At 40.3% G+C, this 12468-nt stretch overlaps 1 protein-coding gene across 2 annotated transcripts in view; it reads left to right on the forward strand.

Moving 5' to 3' along the window:
* Positions 1-12468, forward strand: part of ZFAND4 (zinc finger AN1-type containing 4) — a 118858-nt gene that overhangs the window by 64324 nt on the left and 42066 nt on the right. For both annotated transcript variants that reach the window (XM_054729223.1, XM_028156868.2), the window contains 2 exons: positions 255-441; positions 11234-11381. In XM_054729223.1, the coding sequence (XP_054585198.1) occupies positions 255-441; positions 11234-11381 (335 nt within the window). The remainder of the gene's footprint in view (positions 1-254; positions 442-11233; positions 11382-12468) is intronic.

Consider the following 12468-nt stretch of genomic DNA (forward strand, 5'->3'; position numbering starts at 1 on the left):
CGGTATAGGAAAAACCTTGTGTATCTTTATACCTAACAACACAATAATGCATTTCATTTATTTCATATTAATACAACATAGGGAGTGCTGTATTAACTATAAAAGACCAGAAACTTTTTGAAGAATATTATATATAGTATATCGTATGCACAGGGTTGTTGTTCAAATTCATAATAGTATGTCCTGTCACTGTACCCAGATGCATAAAACTTGATAGAAATTGAAAGCTTGTTTATCAATTTTTCCATTTGTAGTTCCTATGGAAGACCCACTTAGGGAGATGGCTGAGTTCATGGATTCCAGTCAAGATGAGGTCTGGGAGAAGACCTCCTACAACAAACAAGTTACATTTTTGGTATACCGAGAAGGAGAGCAATTGAATTTCTTTCGTGTAGTAGATAGGGGAGATGGCACTTTAACACCATTATCTGAATCTTTAAGGTAAATAAATAGGTTTTCATTTGCATGTCTCACTTAGAAAAGGATAACATCATACAATACACTCCTTAAACCTTTATGTTTACCTTGTTTTGTCAAAATAATCTTATTTTATTCACAATACTGACTAAATTTCATGCATTTTCCTCTATTCCTGTGGCCCCAGGTATGTGATTCTGAAATTGCCCTTTATATGATTAATACTTAGAGAGTAATTTTTAAAACTGAAATTTCTTTTTTTAAAATATGTTTTTATTGATTTTAGAAAGAGATGAGATGAGAGGAGAGGAGGAGGATGAGGGGAGAGAGAGAGAGAGAGAGAGAGAGAGAGAGAGAGAGAGAGAGAGAAACATCAATGTAAGAGAGATACATTGATTGGCTGCCTCCCATATACGCCTCAACCTGAGATCAAACCCTCAACCTGGGTATGTGCGCTTGACTGGGAATTGAACCAGCAACCTTTTGGTGCACTGGATAATGCTCAACCAACTGAGCCATACCAGCCAGGGCTGAAATTTCTTTATGGAATAAGATTTTTCATACAAAAGATTTATTTCTGTAACATTATGAAACTTTAAGATGCCTATTAGAGTCTTTTTATAATAGTGTGATATTATAATAGAAAGGGTTGAATCTAAAATTGCTAGCTTTTTTCAAAATGTAACTCTGTTGCTTAAAGGTGTATAAATCTTACTTCTCCAGTGTTGTTTTTCTACTCTATTAAGGGGGAGGGGGGGAGTTATCTATATATATAAAAGCCTAAGCGACCATCACAACCAAACGGATGACTGAACAGGCTACGTGGGGCAACTAGGCCTGTGGGGGGTGGGGGGGGCAGTGAGGGGTGACCAGGCTGGTGGGGGGGGCAATTGGTGGCGACCAGGCCATCGGGGGTGGGGAGTTGGGGGTGACCAGGCCTGCAGGGGAGACAGTAAGGGGTGACCAGGCTGGCAGGGGGGCAGTTAGGTGTGACCAGGCCGGTGTGGGGGAGGGCAGTTGGAGGCGATTAGGCCAGCAAGGGTGGGGACTGTTGGGGGTGACCAGGCCAGCAAGGGGACAGTTAGCGGTGATCAGGCAGGCAGGCGGGTGAGCAGTTAGGAGCCAGTGGTCCCGGATTGTGAGAGGGCTGTCCTAAACCAGAAGTCAGACATCCCCTGAGGGGTCCCGGATTGGAGAGGGTACAGGCTGGGCTGAAGGGACCCCCCCTTCCACGAATTTCGTGCACTGGGCCTCTAGTATTACTTATAAAATTAGAAGGATACAACCTAAAGGTACTTAGCTAGGCAAAACAACACTTAGAAATCAGAGTAGGTAATCTATAGGTTTTTGTGCACTTTGTCTTATTGATTCTTCACTGCCTTTCACTTAAGTCACTAAACATTTACTGAACTTTTTGTAGCGTGTTTGTACACTAGGCACTAGGTTACAAAGATGATTATTCCTCCCTCCTGGAACATGCAATCTGCTATACATAGTACCTATAACACACTGTTGGCAATTGTTATAAAAGGATATCAGCATCTCTGGAAAACCAGATGAGGGGGCTTCATTTTGCTTGAAAGGAGGGGAGTTAGGGACAACCTCTGAAAAGAAGCAGCTGTAAAAGAGGAGTCGGAGTTTGCCAAACAGAGAAGGGAGCAGTATTACAGGTAACTAAATTTAATCCACAACATAAACAGCTAGTGGCAAACCGTTCATGGAAAAGATAACTTGTCTGGAGAACAGTTTCTGAGGGTCTGGAGTCCTGGCACAGTTTAGCTGGGGGCTCTGCTCAGGGTTCCACTAGCTGCAATCATGGTTTTGGCAAAGGTGCACTCTTCTCTGGAGGCTTGACTGGGTGAGAGAATCTGCTTTCAGGCTCAGTCACAATGTTGTCATAATTCATTTCCTGGGAGCTCTATGACTGAGGGCCTGGTATTTTTTTTGCTGCCTATTGGCTAGAGGCTGCCCACAGCTCCCTTTTGATGAACTCATCGTCAACTGATTTAGGACCTAACTTACATTTGCAAAACCCTTTTATTTTTCATCTGATCTGTTGGCTAGATGTAAATCATAGGTCATGCCCATGCTCAAGGGAGGGTAGGAGAGTGTACAGGTGTGAGCATCAGGGATTGGAAAGCATGGGGATTCCTTTAAGATTCTGGTCACCACAGAGTGCTGTGGGTAAGGAAGAGTAGACTCCTTCTTTGTGGCCACAGAGAACAGACTGTAACAAATGAGTATTGACTGTTGATTCTAACGTGTCAGGATCTGGTTAGCACTACAAATGTGGCATAAACCTTTGGGCTTGAAGTTGAGAAGAGGGAACAATGAGAGCTGCAGCCTTAATCCCGTGTCTCTTACTTGGCCAGGAATAGAATCTCATTACACTGTCTCTCTGTGTGCTGGCTCACTGTTGCTTTGGTTTTCTTTCTTAAGAACATTCTCTTTTGGCTCTCCTTTCCTAAAGGAGAGGATCTTAGCTCTCTACTTAGGATGTAAAGCCCTTTACTACCTTTCATCGGCAGTTTTTCACGTCTTTCATTTTGTCATGCTTTTACACAACTATTTCCCTTTGCTTGAAAAGTCATTTTCTTCTTTTACTCCATTTTTTTTTCTCAGTCAACTTCTACTGAGTTTTAGACCAAATGTTGTCATGGATTTCAATTAAAATTGTATTATTGTCCCTCTCAAGGTAATTTTTTATTTCTCTTTTCCTTTCTATTCACCTACCAGAATTGGTCAAGAAATAGAATGGATAAGAAAGGGGAATATAAAACTTTCTGGTCGTATCTTGAAGGACATTTATCTTGCTTATTCTACAGCAGGAGGCAGCAAACTTTTCTGTAAAAGACCAGATAGTAACTATTTTATGATTTTCAGGCTAAGAGATAAAATCAATTATACATACTTATATAACTAGAGAGAGAAAAAAATTTCACAAGATTTTTACTGACAAAATTTAGAATATAAGAATAATAATTGAGTACTTTGTGTGTGTGTGTGTGTGTGTGAGAGAGAGAGAGAGAGAGAGAGAGAGAGAGAGAGAGAGAGAGAGAGAGATTGAGGCCTACTAATGAGAAGAATGGAATTCTTCTTTGTGGGAGTAATTTTTGGGGTAGAAATCCAGCATTGCCTTATCAAATTGACATAATCAGTTGTAAAAGTTTATTTGTTTAAAATTGATCTGTAATGACATTTTATGTATTCTATCTTGGAAAGTTTCTTTTCACACAGATAAGTACTACCAAATACTCATAGGAGTTCATGAGTATATGATTTTTAAAAAATATATAATTTTATTGATCTCAGAGAGGAAGGAGAGGGAGATAGAGAAAGAAATATCAATGATGAGAGAGGATCATTGATTGGCTGCCTCCTGCACGCCCCCTACTGGGGATCAAGCCCGCAACCCAGGCATGTGCCCTTGACTGGGAATCAAACCCGGGACCTTTCAGTTCACAGGCCGACACTTTATCCACTGAGCCAAACTGGCTAGGGCAAGTATATGATTTTAATTGAGCATATTCATCACTTGGAAGGTATTTATTGAATTCTATTAGTCTTCTGTTGCTGTTTACCTTTAGCATGTCATTGCATTGCATATTAATTACTTCCAATTGAAGATAGTTAGAGCTCCTTAATTCCATATTTAAATAGATTTTTAAATATGGAAATTTCCATCAACTTGCAGGGAGTTATAAAAAATGCTACTGGGAGCATACTTTGCATTCAGAAAATATATCTGCTGCAAATTTGTGTGAAAATGGAGATCTCATTTAATTTTTTTAAATAAGATTTTTAAATTGATTTTAGAGAGAGAGAAAGGGAGAGGGGGAGAGAGGAAGGAAAGAAAATGAGAGAGAGAAATATCGATGTGAGAAACATGGATCGGATGCATCCCGTACGTACCCGGACTGGGGACTGAACAAACAACCTGGGCATGTGCCCTGACTGGGAATCAAACCAGTGACCTTTCAGTACATGGGACGATGCTCAACCAACTGAACTATACCAGCTAGGGCTCGCTTAAGTTTTTAACTTTTGAAGGCATGACATTATATATGTGATCACAGTAATGCTTAGTTGTCAAAATGACATTAATACAGTATAAGTTTCTCATATAAGTACTGTTTGGCCTTGTAATATTAGGTGGAATTCACTAAGAAACATTATCAAGTTCACAGCAAAAGCTAATTTCCAAAGGCAATTCTTTTCATTCAGAAAAATTCATTGTCATCCCTGAGCTAAAAAAAATCACAATAAAACTACTACTCTCAAGCCATTGAACTGATGGCTAAATCCAGGAGACAAATGAAGTTTACCATTGAATTACTGGTTCAATAACACATGATAGATTCAAATATTGGCTCTAGAAGACCTGCTGATGAATAATACAATGAGTAACCTTAGGTGTTAAACACCTTACATTTTCATTACTTTTGTAAATTTGTCCCACTAAGCTTTTTCTTTTGTTCTACACATATTTTTACTCCATCAAGTTGTACTGACTTAGTGTTTTAGCAACTTCTTTGAAAATATTCTTAACTCTAGTTGTTTTATGCAGCCTTTTCAAAGAGGCTAGTTTTTCACTTACTTCAAACTTGGTATTGATGCCCTGAATAAATAAAAACAGCTGAACAGTCTCAATAACTTATGTTGATGCATCAAAAGCCAAGCAAAACAACTCCAAATAACATGCAGTATTTTTTGTTTCTGTTAATCCTCACCCAAGGATATTTTCCCATTAATTATTTTTTAGAGAGAGTGGAAGGGAAGGGGAGAGACAGAGAGAAACATCGATGTGAGAGAGAGACATTGCCTCTCACATGTGCCCTGATCGGATGGGGATCAAACCTGCAACTGAGGTACAAGGTATGTGCCCTTGATCAGAATTAAATTGTGACCTTTTAGTTTGTGGACCAATGCTCTATCCACTGAGGCAAACCAGGTAGGGCAACTTGCAGTATCCTATCTAATAAAAGGGTAATATGCAGATTAACCATCACTCCATCACAAAGGTGGCAGCACCCATAGCCACAAGATGGCGGTGCCCAGTCCCCTCAGCCTCGCCGGAGTCTCCCAGTCCTGGGGGGGTTGCCGCTGATAGCAGGCAGCGTGAGCGGCCTGGTGGAATGCTTGCTTTGTCACCACGGTGACGGAGGGCCTCTGGGCAGCGGGCGCGGAGCAGCCGGGGTGGAATGCTTGCTTCGTCGCTGCGGCGATGCCCCGGGCCACGGAGGGCCTCTGGGGGACAGGGGAGCTGGCCTGAAGCCTCTGCGGCCGAGAGCAGGCCTGGAGAGGAGACAGCGGGCCTGCCTCCCACGGAAGCAGCGCGGCCCCCTCCCGGCGCCCACACTCGCTTCTGCCTCCCACGGAAGCCACATGGCTCCTGTAGAAGCAGTGCGGCTCCCTCCCGGCGCCCACACTCGCTTCTGCCTCCCACGGAAGCCACATGGCTCCTGTAGAAGCAGTGCGGCTCCCGTAGAAGCAGCGTGGCTCCTGGCAGCGTGCTGCGGTTCCCGCCGGCTCCCGCGGAAGTGGCGGGCGGCCTACTGCGCGTGATATCGCGCGATGGGCTACTAGTCCTATATAATAAAAGCCTAATATGCTAAGTGTCTGGTCGTCCAGTTGGCCATTCAACCAATCAAAGCATAATATGCTAATGATATGCTAAGGCCACTCAACTGCTCGCTATGACATGCACTGACCATCAGGGGGCAGACAGTCGACTGGTCGACCAGTTGCTATGATGTGCACTGATCACCAGGGGCAGACGCTGTGACCGGTAGGTTAGTTCCAGCTGATCGGGACTGAGCGAGATGGGCCAGACATGCCCTGGAGCCCTCCCGCGATCCCTCCCTGGCTGGCCAACCTCCTGCATCCCTCCCCAGCCCCGATCGTGCACTGGTGGGTCCCTCGGCCTGGCCTGTGCCCTCTCGCAATCCGGGCTGAGTGACCCCCCCCTCCTGAGTTCACGAATTTCGTGCACTGGGCCTCTAGTTTTTAAATAACTATTGATGTTGCTTCCAGTGATGTCAACTCTTTGAGAAATTGCTCTTGCTGAGGAGTAGACTTTAAACAAGTTTATTATTTTCTGGATGTGGTTTAATTAATTCTGTATTGGTAAACAGATTTTCTTGCTTGTCTAGTAAATAAACCACTTAGAAACTTTTTTTGGTTATAGTCTCATTTTTTATATTTATTTATTTATTTATTTATTTTCTTGTTTGTTTGTTTATTTTAATCCTCACCCAAGGATATGTTTAGAAAGTGGAAGGGAGGAGCAGAGAGACAGAGACAAAGACAGAGAGAAAGAGAGAGAGAGATGAGAGAAATATCAATTGGTTGCCTCCCGTGCATACCCTGACCTGGGATCAAACCCACAACCTAGGTAAATGTCCTGGGAATTAAACCCACAACCTTTTATACACATGGCATTCAAAATGCTGTTGAATTATGGAGGGGGGTTATAATGCCACTGTGATTTGTAGTGTGCCAAGCCACAGTGCAAAGCAATGAGAGCCCCATACAATTCTGTTTTGGTTTTTCAGCTCTGCCATTGTAGTGCAAAATCAGCCACATGTAGTATGTGATCAAGTGATATGGCTGTGTTCCAATATAACTTCATTTATGGACACAAATTAGAATTTCATACAGTTTTCACATGTTATAAAATATTATTTTGAGTATTTTTCAATTCTTTAAAATTGTAAAAACCACTGTTGGCTCATGGGGCATACAAAATAAGTGGTGGACTGAATTTGGCCTGTGGCTATAGGTTGCTAACTCCTGCTCTAAGAAGAAACAGAGAATTTGATTCATTCCAGTACAAAATCTAGTATCATTTTTAGTCTCAAATCTTTTTAGTTAATCATGTTACCTCCCTGCTTTTCTAAGTGTGATGAAATAGAGGGAGGCATTTTAAGACCTAATTAATAGGTCACTTTTCTGTGAAAGTCATATGAGGACTTGGCTTCATGATGAAACAATATTCATCTTGAAATAAATATTACATTTGCTCATCTCTTATTCTTTAATTATAGTATTAGATTAAAAGATATAGATAAAGTTAGTCTGATTTGGCTCAGTGGATAGAGCATTGGCCAGTGGATTGAAGGGTCCTGGGTTCGATTCTGGTCAAGGGCACATACCTTGGTTGCAGGTTCCTCCTTGGCCCAGACCCTGGTCAGGGCTCGTGCAGGAGGCAACCAATCAATATGTTTCTCTCACATCAATGTTTCTCTCTGTCTTACCCTCTCCTACTCTCGCTAAAAATCAATGAAAAAATATCCTCAGGTGAGGATTAACTACAAAAAGATATAGAAAAGGTTAAATATAAGCATTCAAGGTAATATTGAGGGAATTTGTACTCCGAAGTGAATGCCCTATGTGCATGTATTAAAACTTTATTTTCTACTGGTAAAAAAGAAAATATTTAGAAATTGAAGAAAATACTTAGAATGTCCTGTCTAATAAAGAGGAAATATGCTAATTGACCACCACACCCTCACAAGATGGTGGTGCCCTCAGCCAATAAAGAGGGAATATGCTAATTGCTGCCACACCCTCACAAGACGGTGGCACCCACAGCCACAAGATGGCAGCACCCAGTCCCCTCAGCCCCACCTCATCCAGCCGGAGTCCCCCAGTCCCCTCATCCCCGCCTCATCCAGCCTCAGTCCCCCAGTCCCTTCAGCCCCGAAGGGGAGGGCAATTGGAGGCAATCAGGCCGGCAGGGGAGAGAAGTTGGGGATGATCATGCCGGCAGGGGAGCAGTTAGACATCAATCAGGCTGGCAGGGAGTGGTTAGGGGGCTATCAGGCAGGCAGGTGAGTGGTTAGGAGCCAGCAGTCCCGGATTGTGAGAGGGATGTCTGAGATTGGAGAGGGTGCAGGCTGGGCTGAGGGAACCCCCCTCCCATGCATGAATTTCATGCACTGGGCCTCTAGTTTAATATAAAGAAGGATATTTTTAGATTAAATTTATAAATTATTGTTATCCTAGTGTAGTTTTATTTTTCCAACTAGAAAAAAATTATGATTGTCTTCTAACTGATCTCATGAATCTAGGCTTTATGAGAGGAAAAAACACACACAGTTATGTGATTATTTTAAAAATACTAGGTTAATTTAAAAGTGTCTTTAATCCTCTAAAATGTATCCAATGAAATATTTATCATAATTGTACTTTTTTACGTACACACACAGGAAAACAGTAAAGGACCAGTGTTTATTTATTTATTTTTAATTTTTTTAGTAAGGTTGAGTCACAAACCTCTTTCAATGTTCAATATGGGTAAGTTGAAGCTAAAATAGCTCAGGATATAATAGAGAAGTGCTTAAAGTTCAATTATTTCAGGGTAACCCAGAGCAGAGTATACTGAGTCCTTCCTTCCACTTCTAATGGTGAACTGACAGAAATCTTCACTCAGGCCTCCATTTCAGGTATAGTTAACCTCAAGACAAGAGCCTTCTCATACTACAAGTTCTGCTCCTTTTTTGAGTACTGTTGTTTGGTGCCTGGGAAAGCAACAGGAAATAGTATGAAGAGTAGCCTTTGGAACCAGGTAGATGGGGATTTGAATCTTAGGTCCACCATTTATTAGCTTTCTGGCCAACAAAATTACTTAACCTCTCTTAACTGCAGTTTTATTTATACAGTGTGATATAATATAATCTTATGTAGTTTTGTGAAGATTATAGATGATATGTGGAGAGTACCTGGCAGAATAGGCATTTAGTAAATGGTAACTGTTAATTTAGTGTTGTGCCTCTTGTGTCGATTTCCATGTGGTAGAAGGCATCTACAATAGGTAGAGGTAATGGTCACAAGGCACATACTAGGAGCTGAGTTGGTTATGGGATTAATTCCTGCACTCTTCCTTCTGATAGTCATGCCTGCTGTGCATGTAACCAGCCCTGTTTCACAATGTCATCTCTTTCACCATATAAAGTTTAGGAGCGGGTTATTCACCCTCTTCTTTGCCTTTGTGTGGGAGTAGTATGTGTTTCGGAAGGGCTATGGAATATGCTTTATCAAGGCTATCCAAATAGTTTTTATTCTTATAGCCAAATAGAATAGGAAATCTTACCCTCAAATTCTTTAGCACAGACACATTAGTTTTCCTATAACAAGCCACAGTGACTAACACACATTTTTTTCCTGTTCTATTTAAAACTTTAGTCATTCTTCAAACATGGTGAGCTTGTTTTTTTTTTCCTCAAACATTTACCAACCTAATTTTCTCATTATTGAAAAAGCTAAATTTCTCCCTGGCTGGTGTGGCTCAGTTGGCTGGGGTGTCATCCCTTACACCAGAAAGTTGCAGGTTTGATTCCTGGTCAGGACACATATCTAGGTTGCCGGTTTGATCCCCAGTCGGGAGTGTACAAGAGGCAACTGATCTCTCTCTCTCTCTCTCTCTCTCTCTCTCTCTCTCTCTCTCTCTCTCCTCTCCCTCTCTCTCTCCCTCTCTCTCTCTCCCTCCCTCCCTCCCTCTTGCTCTCTCTCAAATTAATAAAAACATATCCTCGAATGAGGATTTTAAAAAATTTAAAGAAGAAAAATCTGAATTTCAATAGTGTTTGTGTTCAGTTCAACAAACATTTTTTGAATATGTGCCAAGCATTGTGCCAGGTGCTAAGACTAGGAAGATGAAAAAACTTAGCAACTGCTTTCAACTTATGCATATGGTGGAGTAAGAGGGATAGATATGTAAATATAAATATGAAGATAGTGTGATAAATGCCATTGCATTATGTAGTCAAAGAGAAGCGATCCCAAATAATAATTATGTTAAAATATGAACAAATGTCATGATGATTAATCAATAATTGAAATGTTTTACATGTTTAATAATTTGTGTCATGACTTGCCTGGGGTGTCTTTTTCATTTAAAATGTATGCTGTTCTAAACACACAGAGAAAAATCTTAAGTTATCTGCATTTTTTGTTGTTGTTGTTCTTTAAGAACGGAAACTGTTCGGATGACACCTATGTATGAGTTCCTTTTTTTCTTTTAACTTTTTTTTCTTTTTTTTTGTGAGCATGCAAAAGTTTATTCTTTTTTTTATTTTTATTTTTTTTATTGAGGTATTATATGTGTACATATCTTACCATTACCCTCCCCCATCTTTTAACTTTTAACTGAGAATCCTCTCGGGATGAATAAAAATCAGGACTTCTTCTCTGTGTCAATTTCTTTTTCATTCTGGTTAACGGGAATTTGATCAGCTGGTGGTCTGGATTTCAGAATTACCGGCCTTGGCTGATAAAGTAAATCAGATCATTCTTGTGGATTTTGCTCCTGTGGGAATGGTATAGCCAAAAAGACCTTCCCTTATGCTATATCAACTTCAGAAAAGCTTAGCTGTACTACAATTTTCAGTAATGCTAGATTGTGATACTTAGCCCCATTAACTTTTTTCTCCTAAACTATATTTTTAAAAATACATTTGCCTTGCCGAGACCGATTTGGCTCAGTGGATAGAGCGTCGGCCTGTGGACTCAAGGGTCCCAGGTTCGATTCCGGTCAAGGGCATGTACCTTGGTTGCGGGCACATCCCCAGTAGGGGGTGTGCAAGAGGCAGCTGATCGATGTTTCTAACTCTCTATCCCTCTCTCTTCCTCTCTGTAAAAAATCAATAAAATATATTAAAAAAATAAAAATACATTTGCCTTAAATTTGCATTGACAAGATGGATTTGTTGCTTTGTCATTAGCAGCATCTATAGTTTCTATTGCACATAGAGTATTTTTAGTCATTGGGCATGTATCAGGCACATAACAATGGTAATTATCGTTTTCTTTGCAGTGGTGGTTCAGTGTATAATTTGTATACTGATGAGGATGAAGAAATTGAGCCTTCTCCTTCTGGGCAACAGATAATTGAAAATTCAATAACTATGAATAAGATGAAGCTGCTGAAGGCTAAGATGGAGAACATGAATCTCAGCAAAAAGGTGAAGCTGTCGGCACTTGGCCAGGCCTTTCTCTAATTTATCCCTGCAGGGCTCGCATATTGATGTCTGCTGGGAATTGTGAAAAATTATTTATAAAATATTATTCATCTCAAGTTTTTGGCCTCAGTAATTTATTGAGATGTTAAAAGTGATGAATTGTTTTGTATAGACTAGCAACAAATTTAATGTGATTATATTGCACTTAAAGTAATTAATTATTTTTAAATTGTCATAGTTCTAAAGGCAAGGATAATAATAGATAGCCTAATCTTAATCTTACAATTACTATTAAATACATTTATATTTACTTATTATGGAAATCTTTGCCTGGGTGTTGACAAAGACTATGCCTATGTTCAGCTTCACTAGATATTGTCAGTTTTCCAATGTGATTCCAAAGTAATTGTACCAATTTACATTTTGTCCCATAGAGAGTGAGACTTGCAGTTTTCATGCATTCTTATTAGTGTCTGGTATGGCCATCTTTTATTTTTGTCATTTTGGTTGATGTGTAGAGCCATCACATCACAGTTTTAATTTGCATTACTTGGACTAATGAGGTGGAGCTTCCTTCGTTTATTGAGTATTTTGATATCCTTTTTTGCAAACTGCCTTTTTAAATATTACCCATTTTTCTATTGAGTTGTATGTTTTTCGCTTATTGATTTTTTAATTGTTAATCCTCACCCAAGGATATTTTCCCATTGATTTTTTTTTTTTTTTTAGAGAGAGTGGAATAGAGGGGGAGAGACAGAGGCAGAGAAACATCGATATGAGAGAGACACATTGATTGGTTGCTTCCCACATATGCCCTGACTAGGGCCGGGGATTGAGCCTGCAACCGAGTACATGCACTTGACTGGAATCAAACGCAGGACTCTTCAGTCCAAGGGCCAATGCTCTGTCCACTGAGCCAAATTAGCTAGGGCTGCTTATTGATTTTTTTTTGGAGATCTTTATGTATTCTAGATATAAGTCCTTTATCTCAAATATAATATATGTGTGTGTATATATATGTATATATATACACACACATATATATACATATATACACATATATGTATATGTGTGTGTATGTCTATCTATA

This window comes from Eptesicus fuscus, chromosome 17 (genome assembly GCF_027574615.1).
Source record: "Eptesicus fuscus isolate TK198812 chromosome 17, DD_ASM_mEF_20220401, whole genome shotgun sequence".
Taxonomy (NCBI): Eukaryota; Metazoa; Chordata; class Mammalia; order Chiroptera; family Vespertilionidae; genus Eptesicus; species Eptesicus fuscus.